Below are 22,970 nucleotides of genomic sequence, written 5' to 3'. Positions count from 1 at the left end.
TTCTCTTGGCCTAGGATAGTTATTATGTAAAAATTTTCTGTCTTGCTTGGCTGCCCTTTTCCCAGTCCTTTGGCTAGGGATAGCAGGCTTTATTTGAGGCTTAATTTTTTTTTTTTTAATTGTGAGTGCTCATTGGTGTTTCTAGATTGTGGGCTTTAACCAGGCTTCTGAATTCTCGCACACAGTCCAGGATACATGAACCAAAATTAAAACCCAAGGAACGTATCACTACGTTCCTTAGGTCCTGCAGTCCCTAGCCAACCTGCCTTCTTATCTCCACCTTTCAGAGCCTTCTTATGTTTGTTTTACATATAATGTCTAGGGGTTTTAGCTGTAGAAATACATTTCTTGTACAGAACAGAAGACTTATGACTACACAGTTTTGACATTTATAGTTTTTTGTTTACTATCTCCCCAGTGAACAGTAATAACCAGTCCACTTGGCACTGCTTGTTATTATTAGATTATTTGCACGTAAACTCATTTTGTTTGCTTATGTTAAAAGTGTCACCCAGTATGGTTGCATGGCTACCTCTGTAGTGTTACTGGAAAGATTTTTCAGAAACTTATATGAAAAGATCTTTTCCTAATCCTAATCAGACCCCATCAAATCCCATTTAATAATTAGGCTCGCAATTTACAGATGAATGCCTTTTTAAGGGTAGTAAAAGCAGAGTTATAACCAAAGGAAAAAGACAAAAACAAAATCCACAAAACAGATCATTTAGTCTACAAATAATTGAGAATGGGCATTGACTATTCAACATCCTCATTGTTTTTGCTGCCAATTCCAAGTTTATTGTTTCTTTGCTGTATTTTTGAAGCACATGCCATCTTCCAGAGCATGCAAGAGAAAAACCTAAACATTTTATTTGGTTTTAATGGCCTTCACAATCAAGTCCTTTCAGTTTCATTTCACGCCCACTCCCCGGGCCTTCACTAGGCATTGCCATGTTGTTTCTTTCCTCTGTGTATTTGCTGAAGGTATCTCTTCTGCTAGACCTGCGCTCCTTACCCCACTTCATCTGGTGAATTTCTGCTTTTTAAAACTGTAAAACAAACCTCCTTGGGGACCGCTTCTTTCAGAGCTATATGCACATCTGTAAGGCTGTTTTTGCTAAGAAGTTAGGGTTCCTGGAACACAAGGACTGTCATTCCCAGCACCTCCTAGAGTACCTGGTACATATTAGATTCTCAGTGTTTGTTTAGTGAATTAACAAGCTCTTCACCTTCATTTTCTTTCCTTATTCATTGTCTTACCTTCTGAAATCAGAGTCATTGTTCCATCTTCCTTGCTAATTTTGGTACCTACTTACCTTCTTCCTTATTTATTTACTCATTCATTTAGTCGATGAATACTTACTGTTGAGTTTGCTATTTTATAGGTCATCAGTAACCTGCTAGTTGTTAAATCCAGTTGTTTTCTCATTCAGCATACCTCTTTTTTTTCTGCAGCAGGAAACTGATGTCCATTCATGCTTTTGAAAGTCTCTCCTGCCTACTGTACTGTACTTTTTTAATTCTAGTAAAGTTGGCTAGCAAAAATAAGAACATTGCCAGAAAGTGCAGCATTGGAAATCCCCAAACTGTGGCCTTTCTTTCTTTACCCATTTCAGAAATTTGAAATTCTCTCTGAACCAGGATAGCTCAAAATGTAAGTTGAATCATAAATGAATGAATGAATGAATGAATGAATAAATAAATAAATAAATAAATTCTAGAGAGACCCCAAGCATGGGTTGACTATATTTAGATGACCTTTAAAGATCCTGCATTAAATTTGCAAGGTTTTCACAACATGAATTAGCCTCTGGAGAGTTTATTATAATTTGTATTACTCTATCCATTCCCAGAATACTCTGTGGTCATTTGCAGTGCAGTGATCTTTTCATTGCCATATGCTACACCACATGCAAAGCATTTCTGAATTCTAATAGTGGAGTATTTTTTTAATGGATGATTACTTTTTAATATCTCTATAGAACAGTTTTGTTATTTAGAAGTGATGTTCAGACTAAACAGAAACATAAAGGAGTTTCTGCTGTTGATGAGAAGTAGGTTTTTTAAGTGGGTGGAAGAGTAGATGGGAGTAGAAAGTTCAGTGAGCGTCTCTGACTTTGAACAAAGGAAAGATAAAAAAGACTCACATTGAGATAAATAAGTCAGCATATTCCAGTTCCAAGGTTGAGCTAGAGGGACAGAGAGATGACTACACATAGTTGGTGAGAAGAGGGTCAACCTGTCTGTGTGATTTGGAGGGGCTGGCTGGGAGAAGGAGGTACAGTCAGACTTCCACTTCTGGGTTTCCAGCCTAGCAGCCTAAATGTAACTGTGGTCCTGTCAGTCTGCAAACTAGTAAGACCATGATGAATCTGATATACTTTGGTCACTTTAGTTCAGAAATGTGAAGTCCTTTCTACATATTGGTAATGTCCTGTTATAGTGGTTCACTGTCTGTGGAAACCAAGTGGTAGGTTATATGCATGGCTTGCAGAATCCACATAGCATTGTTTTTAAACTTAATTCCTTATTTTTTAAAAATAAACTTTATGTTTTAGTACAGTTTGAGATTTACAGAAAAATTGAGAAGATGGTACCGAGGGTTACTGTATGCCCTGGATTGGCCTATTATTAACATCTTACATTGGTATATAGTACATGTGTTACAATCAATGAACTAATATTGATACATTATTATTAACTGAAGTCCATAGTTTAGATTTCCTTAAGTTTCACTTAATGGCCTTTTTCTGTTCTAGGATCCCATAACTTTGAGGAGTAGTCAGGAGGTATTTTGTAGGATGCACCACTACTGGAATTTGTCCAACGTTTTTCTCATAAGACTTGCGTTATGGGTTTTTAGGAGGAAGATCACAGAGGTAGAGTGCCATTTTCATCACATCATGTCAAGCTCCCTTGATTTTGACCTTGATCAGCAAGCTGTGGCAGTGTTTGTCAGTGTTTGTTTTCCCCTCTCCCCTTCTGTAGGAAAGTTCTTCCTTCCCCTCTCTCCTTTGGAAGGAAGTCTATATTCAGCGCGTATCTAAGGAGTGAGAGTTACGCTCCACATCCTTGAGGGTGGAATATCTGCATAAATTATTTGGAATTCTTCTGCACAGGTTTGTCTCTTCTTCCCATTTATTAATTTATTCAATCATTTTTATATCAGTATAGGCTCATGGATATTTATTTTATAACTTTGGGTTATAATCCAATTCAACTTTATTACTTTTGCCCAAACTATTCTAGCTTTGGCCATTAAGAGCTCTTTTAGTTGGCTCCTGTGTTTCTTTTACATACCCCCATCAATGTGTGTGTTTGGGGAGGGCGGGGTTTGTTCATTTTGAGCTCTTTCCTTTCTCGCACCACAAGAAGCTCCAGGCTCATCTTGTATATTTCCTGCCCCAGTCCTAGAATCAGCTATTTCTCTCAGGATCTGTGGTTTCTTTTATTGGAGAATGGTGTTAGAAACCAAGATCTGGGTGAAGGTGTGCTCGTTGCTACTAGGGTGTTGTTTGTTTTAGGCCCTCTTAGATGACAGAGCAAAGAAATACATGTGTATATATCAATACTAACCTTTGTATATACACGTGTAGGTAAATATTTCTATATGTACCATTTGTATCTATATTAAGCTAAACATACTGATGTCTCAGACTCTCATCTGTTACCACATGACTCATCCTAGTCTCCTCTCCTTGCTTATTTGTAAGTTCACACTCCAATAGTGAGACTCTAATCCTAGCTCCTATTACCAGTCATCTGTTTACTTAATTGTTCAATTCCAGTATATGTAAAATATATAGCAGTATCAGAATTTTTAACCCTAGAATACAGTGTTTATGTTTAGTTTCTTTTGCCTTTAGTCTTACAGGCTCCACTTATTTTTAAAATTACTTAGGTCAGTGCCCTTTCCACCCCCTCCCCTTCACTGAAGTTATTTCACACATTTGTAATTTAGTAGACTCTCTTGTCACAGTCTGCTCCTCTTCCTGGGTTCCCCTGACCTCCTAAATGACTTTTTAAACTTGCATACTTTAAGGTTCAGTATTTGTGTTATAAAGTTCTGTAGGTTTTGAAAAGCGTATAATGGCATGGAAACATGAATGAACATATTTTTCTTATGCTTGTTTGCCATCTGTACATCTTTGGTAAGGAGGTCAGATCTTTTGCCCATTTATTTAATTGGATTGGTTGTTTTGTTATTGTTGAGTTTTAAGAGTTTTTGAAATATATTTTGAATACAAGTCATTTATCAGATATGTTTTGCAAATATTTTCTCCCAGTCTACGTGACCCGATTCTTCATTCTCTTACCTGTGCCTTTCTCATTTTAATAAAGTTATCAATTTTTCTTTCATGGTTCATGTCATCAGCAAATAGAGGCAATTTTACATCTTCCTTTCCAATTCTGATACCTTTAATTTTATTTTTTTCTTGCATGATTGCTCTACCTAAGACTTCTGGTACTGTGCTGAGTAGGAGTGGTGAGAATAAGCATCCTTGTTTTGTTCCTGATCTTTGAGGAAAAGCTTTCTGCCTTTTACCATTGAGTATGGGCTTGTCTTACACAGCCTTTATTATGTTGAGGTATGTTTCTTCCCTGCCTAATAAGAGTTTCTATCATGAACGGATGTTGAATTTTATCAAATGCTTTTTCTGTGTCTTTTGAGATGATCTTACAACTTTCAAGATGTACCTTAGACTTACACATAAACTATAACTCTATAAAATTTCTAGAAGATAATAAAGGACATTATTCCCTTCCTCCCTTCCTCTCTCATGGCTTCTTTTGCTTCTTCATTTTCAAACCACTTGTTATGGCTGCTGTAGCCCCAATTTAGCTCAAGCATCCACCACCACTTGGTTCAATCTCAAGTGTCAAATTCTCAGGAGAAGACTTGCCTATGTATAAAACCATATCGTCTTTGAACAGAGATAATTTTACTTCTTCATTTCTTATTTGGATGCTTTTTTTCCTTTTTCTTGTCTAATTGCTCTGGCTAGAACTTTTATATATGTATGTCTGTTGATCAGTTGATTTATTGTGTTGTTCAAGTCCTTTGTTTCTGTAGTTATCTTCTGTTTGGTTGTTCTATCCATTATTGAGTATGAGATATTAAAGTCTCCAACTATTGTTATAGAACTGTCTATTCCTCCCTTCAATTCTGTCAATATCTGCTTCATATATTTTGATGATCTGTGATCAGGTACATAAATGTTTATAATTGTTGTATTGTCTTGCTGTACTGAACCTTTTACTGATATATAATGTCCTTCTTTGTCTCTTGTAACCTTTTTGATTTGACGTCTATTTTGTGTGATATTAGTATAGCCACTTCTCCTTTTGGTTACTGTTTGCATGGAATATCTTTTTTCATCCTATCACTTTCAACCTATTTTGTCATTGGACATAAAGTAAAGCACTTGTAAACAGCATATAGTTGGATTATGGGTTTTTAAATCCGTTTTTCCAATCTCTGTGTTTTGATTGCAGAATTTAATCTATTTACGCCTCTGAGATCAGAAGCAGCAATTGATGGTCAGAAGACAGATCCCCAGTGTTTGGAGGACAGGGTCCCCAGTGCCCACCCTGTCTCCCACAGGCTGCATGCAGGCTGCTCCAGGAACATGTTTACAGCTGCCTGCTGTGGGCATGGGGAGTGAGGGGTGGGTAGCTACTGCCTGTCTAAACTGAAATTAACTACAATTTACAGTTCAAACCTTCCCCTCAAAGTTGCAAACCTTCAGTAGACTTCAGAGTTCCAAAATAGTTATGTCAGGCCAGATTCTGCCAGTATAATTTTTGTCTGGGTTGAGAGAAGTCTTCCTAATGCTTCCTACTGCACCACCTTCCCAGAATCCTGTACTCTTATATTTTAAAAGTTTTTACTTAGTTTAATTCTGAAGTTAATTGACATTGCTGTCCTCCTTCAGCACAATACAGGGACTTTCCAGTACTCTTTCCTGCAATTAATGCATGTTTTGATGGATCCATGTAAATCTCACTTGCATCCCAGTTGTTCCTGCTGGGTTCAGTTTCCTTCTTGATGACGTAAGTGGTAAACTTAGCCTTTTTTTCCCCTGAAACATCTTTATTTCACTTTTGCTCTTGACTGATAAATCGTCAGAGTAGAAAACTCTAAGCTGAGGTATTTCCTTCCAGCACTTTGAAGGTATCATTTTGTTGTCTTCCAGCATAATCTTTTCATTATCTTCTAGTATCTTACACCATCAGTGAGATGTCTGGTGTCATTCCTTAGTTGTAGTGTCTGCTGTTAAACTCAACAACCAGTAACATTTGTCAAGGTCACTTTGATAACACTATGCATGCATTAATTCATTTAATCCTTACAAAAAATCTTATGAGTCATAAATATTATTTTTCCTCATGTTCCAAAGGAAGACTCTCAGGCTAAGAGAGTACAGATCTTCTCCAGGGACAAATAGGACACAGTTAGAATTCAATTCCATATCTTTCAAAATTCAAAGACTACTTTGGACCACTACATTATACTATCTCTCAAATGCCACAGAGCAGTCAGACAGAGTGGGGAAAGGGAAATGTCCCTTGGAAACAAGGTGCAGTTTCCCATCCAGTGCTCACCAAGCAGCATCTCCTTAATCTTCACCAAGATCATCAACACTGAGAAAGTTTTTGCCGAATTTGAGTCCCTGTAGGTAATTAAGCACTGGTCACAGAGGCCTCCCTCTTGGATATATAAACTCACAATCTGTAAAGGGAGGGAATGAAGAGATGTCACCTCCCACACCTTCCCCTGTTGGAATAAGAAGGGAACTGTATGTCTCCATTAGGGTTTAATGCAGTGTTTTCCTAACAAAATCTACTGACTGAATATTTTCCCCTCTGTGTTACATGTGGAACTCATTCTTATCAGAGGCCTGATTGTTCCCAGTAATTACTTTCAGAAAAATGTCAGAGAAAATTGGCAATTTGGTGACACTACTGAGAGGACTTAGCTCTACTCCAACAGGATGGGGGATTAAGATTGAAACTCCAGAAACTGAGTTTCCAGATAAAAAATTTTTAATTGCACTTGGATATATCTAGAATTCAATCACATTGTTGTAGTTTTGCCTCTCAAAATGGTTCCCCAGGCAGCTGTGCCATGGGAATGCTACTTATCACCAGTAAACTCAGAAAAAGGTGACAACTCTTCTCAACGTCTCACTGTCACAGGCAGTCAGGTGCACTTTGAAGTCTGTCTTTGGGATCTTTGCCTCCTCTTACCCAAAGAACAAACAGTGCAGTTGTAGCTACAACAGGTGAGAACAAAATTCATAAACCTGGGAAATTCACTGTAGCACTCTTTTTTTTGTATTCCAAAGTCATTCTCCCTGTAACTACCTTAGGACTCCCTCTACTCCTTCCCAGTTAACATGTACTTCTGAGTTCTGAGAAGGTCTGGCAGCGCTCATGTTCCATCCTTTAACCAGTGCTTTTCTAGTTGTTTGGTTCCTAAGTATTACTGTATGTTTGGAGGAGCCAGCTACTAAATAATTGATACTAAGATCACATAAAAGCCCTTCTTAAGAGTATGAAAACGAAAATGGTATGTATGATTTTTATTTTTGTATTATTCTACTTTGTTCTCTATATGTGGACTTTGAGGTCTGGTTATCCAATAAAGGATTAATTTTACCCAAAGAAAGGGCTGACATTTGTCCTCAGCTTCTAGGAGGTGATTTCTAAGCTCTTGGAATGTCCTGCCTGACAAAAGTGTCTTTGCTCATCTGGAGGCACATTGGGTCACACTAGATTGTCTACGCTGAGTATGTGGTTTGGGGTGGGGGCTTTGGTCTCCACAGGACCTGCTCGACCTCCAGAGAGGCTGGAAACTAAGGTCAGCCACTCAGCAAGCAGCTAAGTCTAGGTGCACAAACCCCATTAAAATCCCTGGACACCAAGGCTCAGGTGAGTTCCCCAGGTTGGCGGTACTCCACGCCTGTTGTCAGACATCGTTCTGGGTGAAGGTAGCATGTTCCAAGACTCTACTGGGGGGAACGTCAGGAAGCTCCTTGCATGGAACTCTCCTAGGCTCTGCCCACATGCCTCTTCCCATGGCTGATTTTAATCCCTATCCTTATGCTGTAATAAGCCATACTATGAGTATAACAGCTTTCAGTGAATTCTGTGGGTCCTTGTAGTGAATTGTCAAACCTGAAGGTGAGCTTGGGAACCCCTCAATTTGCAGTTGGTGGCAGAAGTGGGAGTGGTCTTGGGGGAACTCCTGAACTTTGTACTGGTATATCTGTTTTCAGATCCCAGCCTCACTGCTTTTCATTTTTCTTATCTGCAAAATAGGGGTAACTCTGTTTACAACGTTACTGTGGTAGGTAAATAAAGTGACATATATAAAGCATCTAGTATAGTGCCTTGCCTATAGCAGGTTCTTAATAAAGGATCTTCCCTAAAGGTGCTGATCATTTGATTTTTTAATAAAGAATACTACAGTATCATTTGGAAGAATATTTGTACAGAATACCTACAGTGATGATTTTTTGCTTGTTTTTCTCTGTTTGCTCATTATCTCTTTACTTTGTATTATGGAAGATGAGGGTTAAATTTTCTTCTACCTTTTCTCATCACACACTTCCTATTCTCCCACCTTCCCAGCATACATATGCCACAATTTTATGCATTATTATGACCATATGAATAGTATTCACTGTTGAGCAGTGCAATCTTTTATGATTGCCGTTTGTTTCTGGCACAACTTTTTGGTTTTCCTGGAGTTAATATTTGTCTTTTTTTTTTTGTCTCTTCTATGTTCTTGAGCTAAATCAACTCTTGAACTCTCTGCCATCATCTATTTCTCCTTTCAGACTTTCAGATGTGTTGAATTTTCTATCAGGTTCATCTTTTTAAAGGAGTCTCTCCAGGGGCACTTTCTGACCCACCTACATTGGACACACAGCTGCCCTACTGGGGTTTCTTTTAGCTTTCTCCTGTGTGGGATATCTTGTTCCTGGTTTTTCAGGTCTCTTTTTAATTTACTCCCTCATTCAGGTGAAGCATCCTCCAGTAGATTCCTGAGAAAGGGTATGTGGGAGGTGCAATTTATTGAGACTTTGAATTTCTAAAAATATTTTTATTCTCCCTACACATGTGATTGATAGTTTTGCTGGATATAGAATACTAGGTTGGAAATTATTTTCCCTGTGCAATTGGAGCCCTGTCTTTAAGCTTTCAGTGTAGCTGTTGAGAACTCTGAAGGCCTTCTGATTCTTAATCCTTTGTACAGGACCATTTTTCCTTGTTAGATTTCCCTTTGTCTCCATTGTTTTCCCTCCGTGAAATTTCACTGAGATGGGCCTCAGAGAGTATGTCTATTTTCATCCATTATGGACCCCTTCAATCTGGAAACTCGTGGCCTTCACTTCTCAAAATTTTTCCAGAATTATTTCATTGAGGTACCTCCATCCTGTTTCTTCTCCTTTCTTTCAGGAACTCCTATTATTTAAAAATTGGGTCTCTTGGGCTAGTCCTTAAATTTTCTTTTATATTTCTCTCCTATTTTCTATCTTTCTTTTTTACTCTATATTCTAGGAAATGTTTAAAATTTTACTTCTTAACTTTCTCAAGAATCTTTCATTTCCATTTCTATAATTTTAAAATCTAAAGTCTTTTTCATTCTTTGAGTGTTTCGTTTTATAGTGTAACTTTTTAAAATGAATACAGTAATCTCTCATTTCTCTGAGGATAATTGTTTTAGTTTAGTTGTTTGGATTTTTATTTTGTTTTGTCATTTCCTCCCTACCCTAGGCTCTGTTTACTCTGTTACTCTTTTCTTTTTGTTTATTTTATCTCTCTTCCATGTTAAAAGTTTTCCTCAGATGATCATCAGTTGTCTGCTCATATTTAAGTGCGAGACTAAAAAGCATACTGAGAATCCTAAGTGTGTAGACTGGGCTTGACTTTGTCTTAGAGAAATCTACCTGGGCCATTTCCTTAGGGAACCCAAGAAGTCTTCATGGCCACCAAGGGTCAGGAAGCAGGGAGTAGGGCTGTTCTGATCTCTCATTTTCAGTGTGACAGCCCTGTTCTCTGCTGTACCTGCTGTCCCATAGTCCATAGATTTTCTATTTTATTGTTTTCCTAGAATAAACCTCTTGTCTTCTGTTGGGGGGTGGGGTGGGTGGGTTGGGTAGGTGCTCAGCTGTGTGTATGTCCAGGGGGTCAGAAACCTGGATTCTAACAATTTCTTAGAATGTAAACCAATCTTTGGGCTCTTTTTTTGGTGGTGGTGGGGGAGTTGGGGCCTCTTCTGCCCCACTTCCAGGGGTGACTGGCACTACCAGTTTGGGGCCTTTGGGGAATTCTGAAGCATAAATTGGGTTGAATCTTGGATTTTTCTGTTTGCTAGATTAGGATTCAGCTCTTGGATCTGCTAAGCCAGTTATTGCTTATCTGTCATCTTTTAAGCTTCTAAAAGTTTGATACTGTTTTCTTCTCTCCAGACCTCTTTGTTTTTATAGGTTATATATCTTTTAGAAATACCTTTAGAGTCATTTTAGTGAGATTTTAAGAAGAAATGAAGCAAATGCCTGTGTTTAATCTGACATCTTTAATAGAACCTTATTAAACATTTAAAATAATAAAGGACCTATTTGTCATCATTCTGTTTAATGAAATTTTCCAAGTGTGACAGATGTGGAAGTAATGAGAACAGGGCCCTTTGTACCACAGTTTGATTGTTCTAGGTGGTGGGAGCCTGTAGAACTGGCCCATCTGGTCAGCAAGACCACACACACATCCTCAGCAGCCTGGCATCGTCTAGTCAGGCCATACTGTATTGTGCTTGTGGGTATTTTTGAGATCATCTGTGACCTTTTGAGTTTATTTGTAATTCTGCATAGATTTCCTCTTCCCTTACTGTTGGATTTGAGGAATTTTTGAAGCAGGGTGACCTCATGTCTCAGCATACTTAACCTCAAGTTTTGTGATTTGGGGTTTCATTCCTCTGTTTATGCAGCTCCAACTTTCAGCTTTATTTTTGTGCCAATCATACTAAAATTTGCCCTTTTAGCTTCTGCCTTTTGCATGGAATATTTTGACTTTTTCTGAGCTATTATTCAACGTGATTATTCTCACATTGTCTTGAGAGGGGGATATGTGTGGATGCAGTTTTGTCTTAGGGGTTTTATAGCTCAGCGTTAATTTGAGAGTAACCTACAGTTATAGACTGAGGGTTTATGTCCCTTCAAAATTCCTGTGTTGAAGTCTTAACCACCCCCCCCCCCAACCAGTATGGCCATATTTGGGATGGGGTCTCTAAGGCAGCAGTGAAGGTTAAATGAGGTCATAAGGTGAGGCCCTGATCTGATGGGGTTGGTGCCCTTATAAGTAAGGATACCAGAGCGCCCCCACCTGCATCCTCTGCTTGTGCACATACTGAAGATGGCACGCGAAGCCAAAGTGAGAAGGGGGCTGTCTGCTGGAACCTTCACTTTAGACTTCTAGCATCGAGAACCGTGAGAAAATTAACTTTTGTGGTTTAAGACGCCCAGTCTATGGTATTTTGTTATGCAGCCAGGCAAACTAATACATCAGCCTTCTGTCACATTTACTTGGTCTTCTAGTGTGTTTTTTTAGACATTGGCAGTCTGAGTTGTCAGTTGTCAGATATTAGTTTATAGTTGTCATATCCATGCAACTAATTTCTTCTGTTTTAAGCCAGGGTAGAGTTCTGTAGTTAGGAGACCAGATCTTCAAGCTGCATTAGGAGTTAGGAAATCAGTGCAGTGGGTTGCAGCTGGCAGTTTTTTAAATGAAATACATTGCCTATAGTTTTGTGAAAGTTGTGTTTCCAGAGTATATGTATGTGAATGTGTGTACTAGATCAAGATATAAAATATGTTTCTTACTTTAGATTGTGGCAAAGAAAAAAGATTTTAAATCTATTGCTGTACTCCAAGCTAATCTTTTAGTTCCTCTTGGAATATCCATGGCAAGTGATTCTCGTCAGAGTTTGAGAGAAAAGGAAGACCAGAATTGTGGACAATGAAGGTTCAGAGTTCAGACCTAGAGCTCTGAACCCAAAAAGGGAAAGACACAGGGAAGAGGAGAACATGGTATCTGTTTAACTCGGCAAGCGAAGCAGGGAACCCCCAGGAGGACTCTTCTTAGCAGGGCCAAACTCCTGGGGGCTGGCTGTGAATTATCACCTTTCTCTGCACTCCCAGAGCGCACTCACTGCACACACCATGTTATATTATAACTAGTTTTTGATTGTCTGTGACTGGGCCAAGTCCATAGTTGGCACTCCATGGATGTTAGTAGGAGGGAGGAATAAAAGGTAGGCATTGTTATTGGCCTTGTTTTACTGTCATCCGAGTTAATGACGTGTTTAATCCTGCGCTGCTTGGGAAGTCGGCCCACTTCCAGTCACGTGTGAACGTTGTGCCCTCTATCGTGAGTGCACTGTGAACAGAGGCCACACTATTCTGTGGAGCCAAGAGCAACAAAATTCCATCCTGCCTCTCAAGATGTCGGGAGAACAGGTGGAAATGTTTTCATTGTATGGACTTCTAGCTTTGTTAAGAGAGGTAAGGAGGAAGAGCTTATAATACGTCAGGAATAGTCATGAAACCAGCAGTCTTGGCAGGATGTGGGGGGGAACGGGGGAAGTGGCTACGGAAGCAAGTATAATGTGCTCTTGTTGGGCGAGTTCAGGGTGCAGTGAAGGCCTGTGGCAGGGGACTGTCACGGTCGTCTAAAGGGATTCAGGAGGACTTCCCAGAGCAAAGGACATTTATGAAGAGATTTGAGGCTTAAGTAGGTGTTAATCAGACAGAGGTAACAACATAGGAGTCACCAGAGGGGGCGGGTAGCTCATGAGCAGCCTCCAGTTGGAGATGTGACATTTAGACAGCACGTCCTAGGTCGTGGCGCTCTATTCTGCTGCAGGCGTAGCCGTCTCGTGCAGCCTGCGGAAGCTGGAAGCAGCCCAGACTGGAATCAGACAGTCAGTCAGCTGGCAGACTGTGGCCGACTTCTAGAAGTGAGGGCCTGCCTTAGGGCAGTGCCAGGATGTGGCCATGGAAGTACAGCTAAGGAAGAATTGATAAGGCCTGACCGTGTTTGGGGTATAAGCGGCCAGGGAAAGGAGGGGCACCTTTGACTCTAGTTTTGAGGTTCAGCACCCGGGGATGACAGTGATTACTTTCCTAGTGGTAGAGAACATTTGAGAGCAGTCAGTCTTGAGAGGGAAAATGATGGGGAATGTGGATTTTACATCTTGAGTTGTAGAATTCATAGAGCTCTTAGGGCAACTTTTCAAGGAATGGTCTTATTAGAAGAAAATTTCTCATGATTCATAGGTAGACTAAACTTTCCCATTTGTGTGGCATTTTTTCCCTTAGAAAGCTCCTAGCTGTTGGGTAAAAAATTAGATGTTATTTAAATTCAGCATATTTTAATATTCTAAATCCAGGAACCTATATATTTTCAATATTTTTCTCAGCTAGGACATGAAATTGTTACTTATCTTGGTTCATAATCAGGCTTTTTAAAAAAACGGTGGCATAACAAAGATTTGTCCATTTATAAATCAAATATCAACGTGTTATACATTTACACGATTGAATGCCAAGTGGTTGCTTTGAATTAAAAGCCTTCACAATTCAATTTGTAGTTCCTTCAGAGCCTCCTCAACTTACTTTCTCTTTTCTTCATCGTGGTCATTATTCTACAGTGACTTTTGAGAAGCAATTTTCTTAAAAGAGTACAAATTGGATTATTCCCCTTTATTGAATTGAAATTCTTAACGAGGCTTTCCGTTAATGAGATATTGTATTCATGTTAGGCTAAAAGGGCTAGTTTGAGTCATTAAGTTAGCGTTTCAGAATTAGAAAGTCATCGATTAAAGCTTCACTAATAACTCAAGCAAAATTTAGTAATAAAAGGATTCCACTAGGTGCTGCTAACACAAGCATGAAAATTCATACCAGGGAAAGACTGGCAACAAGAGGAATCTGAATTAGCTTGACCGTTAACACATGATAATGCCAAAAATCTTCATTAATCTTCTTCCAGTGATACCGCTCAAGATAAACACATCCTTGACTTTCAGTTCTAGGATGTATTCTTTATTCAGCGACTGGGTCTTCCAGGTCCAGCACGGAAGTGGTCCTAAGGGAAAAGAAACTGTCCTTTGACTGTGTATAGAACATTCTGCTTTGATACGGAACCATGTCTGGAGCGCAAAAGAATTTTCTTTAACATGATAGGGAGAAAATATCGGGCTCATTTTTGATTTTTTGATACTTACTTGACATTTTTTATGGGTGTTTTCAGTTCTGACCTGACTACTTTTTTTCTTGCCAGTTTAAGATTGGCAGAGAATGGTGGACGTGGATTGATTACAGCCGCTTCCAGGAGCTCATCCAGGAATATGAAGACAGTGGTGGATCCAAAACTTTCAGTGCCAAGGATTACATGGCCAAAACTCCTCACTGGGCGTTATTTGGTGCCAACGAAAGAGGCTTTGATCCCAAGGACACAAGATATCAGAGAAAGAACAAATCAAAGGATATTTCTGGATGTTGAGATTATCTGAATTTAGGATACCGAAGGACACAAACTGATTGCCCCAGGAGGTTCTCAGACTCCACTGTGATTTTTCCAAGGACAAATTACACAAATTATATTTCACATAGAGAAGGGTGTAAGGGGACGCAAGTCACATCCTGAGGCTCGGGAGACAGCAGCCGCGCTTTGAGTACCTGGGACTCAGCCTCACCGTCTCTTTCCAGAACTCAGTCCCTTTTCTGAGTTTACTTCTGAAAGAAAATCATTTTGAGGGGGAAGTACACAATCTTTATTAGTTTTGAATTATAATTAGGAAGACTGCCTAGAATGCCAACCATGGGAGTGTTGTGCAGAGTGTATTTCTGTTCCTCTTCCCCCGTCATGGGCTGTTGGCCTTTGTCAGTTGTACTACCCTGAGGTCAGTGTATCTGCTCCCTCTAAGATCTCCATCCCTTTCTTACATCTTAAGATAACACTTCCTGAAAGTAATTTGTCACAATTCTCAATTATTTTAAATACCACATAGATTTCTTTAAATATTCATTTAGTACCAACTCTTTAGAAACTGATTTGGATCTAAAACTGTACTAGATCTCTTTCCATTCCCATACAGATTGCCATAGAAAGTAGTATGTGAGCTGGATTAGAGTAAAATCTCTCTTCTTCTGTAAGAGGAATTGTCATATGATGTCACTGAATAATTAGTCTCACAAATTAGCCTCACAAATTAGTGAAACAATGAGTACAGTTTGTTTTTGGTTTGAAAAGTCAGTGTTTAAGCCTCTCATCACTACACATATAGCAGGTTTCCATCTTCTTTCACTCTTGTAGCCCTAGCTACTTTCTGCAATCTGTTCTTTAAGTTTCAAGTTTTTTCCTAGTTGAAAACATCACTAAATACTCAGTAGTTTTTAAAAAGTATTATAGTTATTTTTAAAATTCCTTTATCCTAAAATTTTAATAAAATATCTTTTGTGAAGACTTGGACCACACATTTTCTTTTGAGCGTTTATTTTAAAGATGCTTCTAGTCCCGTGGTTCTAAGCCCTGTCAGACCCATCTCCTCCTTATATTCCTCCTCTATTCTCTGCTGAAGTAAAGTTCATAATAATATAATCTACTTACTCATTTAGTTGAAAACTGGGCACTGTATTTATTTCTAAGTGATAGAGTCTCTCTGTGCCATAGGATGAAATCAGATGTTCTTGAAGTCACCACATCTTCAAGCATGTGTTCAGTCTCCTGTTCTGTTGACCCCTGAGACTCTCAGACAAGAGATGGGAGTGGTCCAGGCCAATGAGGCAGGAGCTCACTGAAGCTCAGATGTGTTAATGGTCGTTGAGTAGAGATGGAAAATCTCTATTGAAACCTTAAATTAGAGCGGAGTATTAAAAAGCAAGAGCTCATGCTAAGGAGCGCACAGATGGGCTCCTGTTTGTGACAGGTAACTAGGCACACAGCTGTAGGAAGACCCCTCTGGGGCTGCCGTAAGGAGCAGGGCAGGCGGCAGTGTATGCTGGGCTTTGGACCGTCCCTCAACCTCTTTTTCAACCGGGCAACTCTGCTTTTATTTTTTATGCATTGAGGTTCTGCTCAGGATTTAATTTGAACGAAGATATTCTGTTGCTTCAAAGAAAAAAAAACATAGCAAACCTCTCACCACCAGAATGAGCCCTCCTGACTCCATTAACTTTAGGCACATAAATGAGCAGTTTTTCTCCCTCTGCCACCCAGGAAGTGTTTGCTTTATATTTAAAAAAAATAACATGGCATATTAATCCCAGTTCACAGTCACAGCAGAAAATTTTAAATGCCTAGGGGAAAAAAATACAGTGGAATCCGGATGAAAAAAATTAAATGTTTGCTGAGCAGTATTAAAATAGAAGAGATGGGGAAGCTTGAATATTCTTAGAAGGTGAGCTATTTGAAAAATAGCATTCTAGATGTCCAGTGGAAGTTATTGTTGGAGTTTGAGCAAGCGATCCTAAAATTCTGCTGAAAAACTAGCCAGGTAAGAATAGTTACAAGATTCTAGAAAAATAATTATTCAAGGAAAATTGCTTTACAAGATATTAAAGAATGTTGTCTAAAATAATTCAAACAACATGAAACGAGATAAGCTTCCAAAATGACAGAGTGAGAACCTCAGTGAACTCACTCTCCCTCTAAAACAGTGAAAATATGGGCAAAACAACTAAAATCAAAGAATTTTAGAACTCCGACAGTTTAACCAAAGCTTTGCCGTGAGCTGAAAATCATCTGTTAAGAGAAACTACTGAACCTCAATAAAATTAACAGTTCACTTCTCATCAGAAAGCATGGAGGCCAAAAGACAGTGGAATGATATATTAAAAGAGCTGGAAGAAGAGACTTTCAACCCAAAACTCTATGCCTAGCTTAATCTTCCTTCAAAATTAAAGAAGAAATTAAGACATTTTCAGATAAGTGAAGTAAAAGAATTCATCACCAGCAGACCTGCGTACGAGGAGGAGTCCTCAGGCCTTAATGAAAGTACGTTAGGCACTAACTTGAAACCACGTGAAGAAATAAACAGCACTGGTGAAAGTAACTACGTAAGTTTTACAGAAGACAATAAATGTACTTTTGTTTGTAACTCTCCTATCTGTTTTATAAGATAGCTGCGTAAAGCAGTATTTATAAAACTGTGTTGATGGACTTAGAATGTATAAAGATGTAATTTGTATGACAGTAATAACATGAAAGAAGTGTGAGGGGAACAGAGGTATATTGGAGCAAGTCTTGACTACCCACTGTTGAAATTAAGTGAGTATGTTTCCAAAGCAGATTGTTTTAAGATGCTAATTGTAATCCCAAGAGCAGCCGCTAAGAATAAATTTTAAAAGTTATAGTAAAAAAAATACGATTCTGCTCACAGTTTCAGTGTGTGGATTTTCCCCCCGACACCAAACAGTTCTCCAACACCAGCTGGGTGTCCTGCAGTTCAGCTTAATTCTGACACTGTCTACCTGGAGATAGCATCAGATCCCACAGGTTAAGTGCTCTGCCCCACAACTTCAGATGCCAGTCACAAGTCCAGGTTGTCACCTGTGCTTCTGACCAACCAGCTATAGATTGAAGGTTCCCATGGGTTTAATTAATGTGCTAGAGCGGCTCACAGAACTCAGAGAAACATTTTACTTACTAGATTATTGGTTTATTATAGAAGGGTATAACTCAGGAACAGCCAGATGGAAGAGATACACAGGGCAAGGTACGTGGGAAGGAAGATAGGGCTTCCATGCCTTTTGCAAGCACGCCACTCTCCCAGATCATGTGTTCACCAATCTGGAAGCTCTCCAAACCCAGTCCTTTTGGGTTTTTATAGAGGCTTCATTACATAGGCACGATTGATTAAATCATTGACCATTGGTGATTGACCTTAATCTCCAGCCCCTCTCCCCTCTCCAGAGGTCCAGGGGTGGTTCTGAAAGTTCTCAACCCTCTAATCACTTGGTTGGTGGCCCTGGCAATGAGTCCCCTTCCTTAGGTTACCTAAGGGCTTTCCAAAAGTCGCCTCATTAACATAACAAAAGACACCGGTGGTGGTGGTGGTGGTGGTGGTGGTGGTGGTGGTGGTGGTGGTGGTGGTGGTGGTTGTCGTCGCTTAGGAAATTCCAAGGGTTTTAGGAGCTCTATGCCAGGAACTGGGAGAGAATAAGTATATTTAATAATTTAATATTTATATTTAAATAATGTATATTTCCTACTGTAAATCACAATATCACAAAGAAATGAGAATTTAAAAGGTACACTAGAAAATATCTATTTAGAAGACAGTAACAGTAACAAAACAAAGATCTAAGACATTCAAAAAACAAATAGCAAAAATGTCAGGCACAAATCTTGCCTTATTGGGTAAGTATATTATGTAAGTAGATTAAATGCCCCAATCAAAAGAGGCAGAATGTATTTTTCTTTTAAATCCAATTATATGCTGTTCGCAATAGACACACTTTAGATTCAAAGACTAAAAGGATCGAGAAAGATATACCATGGAAGCAGTTACCAAAAGAGAGCTAGAATGGTTGTACTAATATCAAAAAAATAGACTTTAAGACAAAAAAAATTGTTAGTGGGGATAAAAGGGACATTTTATAATGATAAATTGTAATTATTATAATTATTTATAATTACATCTTACTAGAAAGATGTAATGATTTTAAACATGCATGGACCTAACTAACAACAGAGCCCCAAAATATGTGAAGCAAAACCTGACAGAATTGAAGGGAGACGATTCAGTAGTAATTGGAGACTTACATAACCCACTTACAATAATGGATAGAGCAGCTAGGCCAAAGCCCAAAAAGGAAATAAGAGATTTGAGCAACACTATAAACCAAGTACACCTAAAGGCCTCGATAGGACGCTCCACTGACAACACATTATTCTCAAGTGCCCATGGAACATTCTCCAGTGTAGACCATATGTTAGATCATAAAACAAGTCTCAGTAAGTTTAAAATGATTGAAATTATGCAAAGTACAGTCTCTGACCAATGGAATGAAATTAGAAATCATTAGAAATCAACAGCAGAAGAAAATTTGGGAAATTCATAAATATGTAGCAATTAACCAACGTCCTAAACAAACAATGGGTCAAAGAGGGAATCACAAGGAAATTAGGAAAGACTTCTGAGATGAATGAAAATGAAAACACAACATACCAAAACTTACGGGATGCTGCTAATATAGTGCTTAGAGGGAATTTATAGCTGTAAATGCCTACATTAAAAAGAAGATACATCTCAAATTAATAACCTTCCATCTTAAGGACCTAGAAAAAGAACAGCTAGACTCAAAGTGAGCTAAAGGAAAAAAATAATAAACACTAGGGCAGAAATAAATGAAAGGAAGGAAAGAAAAGCAAAAGAAAGAATTAGTGAAACCGGAAGTTGGTTCTTTAAAAAAATCAACAAAATTGGCAGACCTTTAGCTAGACTCACCAAGAAAACAGGAAGATGCAAATAGGTAAAATCAGCTATGAATGCACAACTTTGTGAATATACTAAAAACTATACACTTTAAATGAGTGGATTTTAAGGTATATGAAATATATCTCAATAAAGCTTCTTTTAAAAAAGGACCTTAATGTTTATGAAAAGCAGTATAGGATATAGGATAAGGAATATAGGATAAATCAATGGAGATTTGGGAGAAAAATTATGTAGTTTTGGTCTTTATACTAAATACCAAAAAGAGTCAGATGAAACAAAAAGTTCAGAAGAAACCTTGGGTGACGAAGGCCTTTCTGGACCAATGGCTTCCAACTTTCTCATGCATCAGAGTCACTCGGAGGGCTTGTTAAAACATATTTCTGGACCCCACTCCAGAGTTTCTGATATAGTAGGTGTGCAATGCAGAAGAATTTGCTTTTCTAACAGGTTTCTGGGTTATGCAAATGCTGCTAAGAGACCACACTTTCAGAACCCCTTGTAGATATAAAAACAATGTAAGAGATCTAGGGACAGGGGAAGAAGAACACTGCAGGTAGAGGACTGAGCATGCTCAAAGGCCACGTGGGGAAGGGTCGTGGCACATTTGAGTACCTGTAGGAAGGCCTCAGTGGCTGGAGAATGCTGCAGAAGATGTAGGAGAAGGCCAGGCCACGCAGGGAAACCAGGAGAACGTAACAGTGATGACTCAGGGAGATGCAGGCCAGTCTAAGCCCTAAGAGCAATGACGCAAAGGAACAGCATGATTAGATTTGCATCTTAATAAGATCACTGTAGCTTTGGGTTAGATAATGGCCTGGAAAGACCAAAAGGGAAGGGGATGAGTTGGTAGGTGTTCTTGTAGAACAGGCCAGAAGTGATGGCCCGGGTGGTAGCATTTGTGCAGTGCACGCCCCTGCATGCTGACCCTGGTGGTTGGAATGGAGGGCAGTGGGTAGATTTGAAAGAGACCTTAGGAGGAAACACTGGTGGATTTGGCCACAATTTGGCTAGATGGGGGTGGGGGAGGGTGGAGTGCGGGCAGGCAGGAGGGATGAGTCATCAAGGATGACTCCTTGCTTCTGGCTTGAGAACAGGAGAGAGGACGGTGGCGCTCTGTAGGCTGAGACTGGAAGAGGGCCAGGCCTGGGGGAGATCCTGAGTTCATTTGTGGGCAGGTAGGCTTGGAACCGCCCAAGATTTCCAAGGGGAAGGTCAGGCCAGCAGTCAGGCATACAGGTCTGGTGTGGAAGAAATGTGTGAATCATCATGGTGTAGGTTATACTTGGAGCCTTAAGGAGGGCAGAGGTCATCTTCGGAGAGAATATAAAATGAGGAGGAGGGGCCATGTCTCCAGGAACTCTAGCAGGTAGGGGTGGGACAGGGAAAGAAGTCCCCTGACATCTTCATTAGGGGAGACAGTAGAGTAACCAGGCCTGTGGAGTCACAGAAACCCGGGGGAGTTGGGGCGCGGGGGCAGATCAAGAAAAGACTGGAGAACAGTTCCAGAGGCCAGTGAGAAGTGAGCCAAAGAGGATGACAGCAAAACACCCCTTGGATAGGGGTCCTGATCAATACCTGTAGTGCAGTGCTCGCACCAGTGAAAGTGTTTAATGACAGAAGATGTTTATGATATAATGCTAAGTTTAAAATACAGAATACAAAATCATAGTTATCACCTTAATTATATAAAAATCCTATGTGTGAAGCAACGTATAAATGAATATGTATTATCTTAATTAGACTAGTACAATAAAAGGTATGAGGGAATGTGTTTTCTACCTTGTAGAGTCAGACTCTAAGCTTTTTCCTTAAGTAAGATCCTGAAGTTGGAATTCAGCCTATAGTTGTAGTTAAATATATTCAAAACTGCATATTTTGTCAGCTGAAAGATTCGTCTTTTTTTGTTTTTCTTTGTGTGCTGGGTTGCTTTTCTCACTTTTTATTTAAATACAAATTGATGAACCCTTCCCTAGGCACCGTTGATTTAATATAAGTTGGCAGTGACTAATCTTGTTGGCTATTAGCCTGCTCGGTGTTTTTGTCCTTTACTGATTTCCTTTCATTCATTATTAATAAAGTACACTACTCTCATGACTATGTTTTGAAGCTGTTTGGTACCGTGTTGTAAATTTCACTGCCTTTTCTGGAGAAAAAGACCCTCTTGTTTGGAAGAAACCCTAGCGTGTTTAGATTTCTCCTCACCGATTCCAAGAATTCCAGCTTAGATGTTAGAGAAAGAGAACTTATAGTGGCCGCAGACCTCAGTCTAAGGCAGGTGTGTTTGCAACGGGCAGCGAGGGAAGCTACCCACTTCCGGGTGAGACAGGAGCATGTATTTGTGGAAAATCGGAGCAGGCAAACATCTTGTGATTCCTTCTCTAGTTTCTGAGAATTCTCATCAAGACCCTGTGAAGCTCCAGCTAACGCTTTCACTTTCCTCTTATTGAGGAAGTGAATTAATTGCGTAGCTATTAACTGGCTCTCATTGAGGACTACTAGATTTGTACTCTGATTGCTGGCTAAGGAGAAGTGGGAAAAAAATCACTAGGAAAAATGGAACTTTTTTTTTCAGCAACTGGTCCCTCTCCTCCCCGCTCCTGCCAGGAGGAGCTGCAGTTCCCTGATCTGCCCCCCAACTCAGGCAGGAAGAGGGCCTGGGCTATCCCCCAACGTGGGACCCCGGCTCAGGGAGGGACTAGGAAATGCCAGTCTCACCGTGTTCACACCCCCAGTCTGCCCCCAGAGGAGGGGGAAGTGAGGCCACAGGGAGGAGGGCTCGGGCATCACGCTGGAGCAGCGAGGCAGAAGGGGCTTCATGAGGTCACGCCAGCAGGGCTCAGCTCACCCAAGCACTGCCCTGGGGGCGTTCGGCACATCTGGCTTGAGCCGGGGAGCCCTGCGGTCAGGTTGTGGTGTCTGAAGGGTGCGGGGTGGCCTTGGAACTCTTGCCACTTACCTGCCGCGCACAGAATAGGGATTCCTGGGGGCAAGGCCTTAAGGCATCTGGCACATTTCTTGCCAAGACCTTGGGCTCCTCTGACTAGTCTCTGACCCGGCCCCTTCCCAGGGGACCAGAAGTCAGCACTTCCTTTGTGACACAGTCTGAGCCCCAGTGTGGGGCTGGGAACTGGGGTTCAGTCTGAAGAGCAAGGCCTCACGAGCCTGCTGGGCAGCGCAGGTGGGGAAGGCGCAGCTCCGAGGCCACGGGAGCAGGTTCCCGGCAAGCATGTGCTGTATCTTTGGGGTTGGAGTGTTTGGCGTGGCACATGGAACCCAGCGGCGTTCCTCTGGGGGCTGTGCTCTCCTTAGCCCCCAGCCTGCACACGGTGCTGGGGGGACACATGATCAGAGAAGGGATACCTGGCCGTTTATTGAGAGCCCTTCCTACTGAAAACCGGAAAAGCTTATCAGAACTCCAGGCTCTTGTTCAACTCATCCAAAAGAATTGGGGCAAGGAACA

At 40.2% G+C, this 22,970-nt stretch overlaps 1 protein-coding gene across 2 annotated transcripts in view; it reads left to right on the top strand.

Moving 5' to 3' along the window:
- LOC103017871 (S-adenosyl-L-methionine-dependent tRNA 4-demethylwyosine synthase TYW1) overlaps nucleotides 1-22,970 on the top strand; it is a 214,919-nt gene that overhangs the window by 144,840 nt on the left and 47,109 nt on the right. The window contains exon 16 of one of the 2 annotated variants that reach the window (XM_007186512.2): nucleotides 14,350-17,939. The exons of the other annotated variant lie outside the window; for it this stretch is intronic. Coding sequence (XP_007186574.2) covers nucleotides 14,350-14,571 — 222 coding nt within the window. The 3' untranslated portion in view covers nucleotides 14,572-17,939. Of the gene's footprint in view, nucleotides 1-14,349; nucleotides 17,940-22,970 lie in introns of those variants that run through there. 2 annotated transcript variants of the gene reach the window in all.

Source organism: Balaenoptera acutorostrata, chromosome 15 (assembly GCF_949987535.1).
Source record: "Balaenoptera acutorostrata chromosome 15, mBalAcu1.1, whole genome shotgun sequence".
In the NCBI taxonomy this organism is placed as follows: domain Eukaryota; kingdom Metazoa; phylum Chordata; class Mammalia; order Artiodactyla; family Balaenopteridae; genus Balaenoptera; species Balaenoptera acutorostrata.
This window is presented reverse-complemented; position numbering and strand designations above follow the sequence as displayed.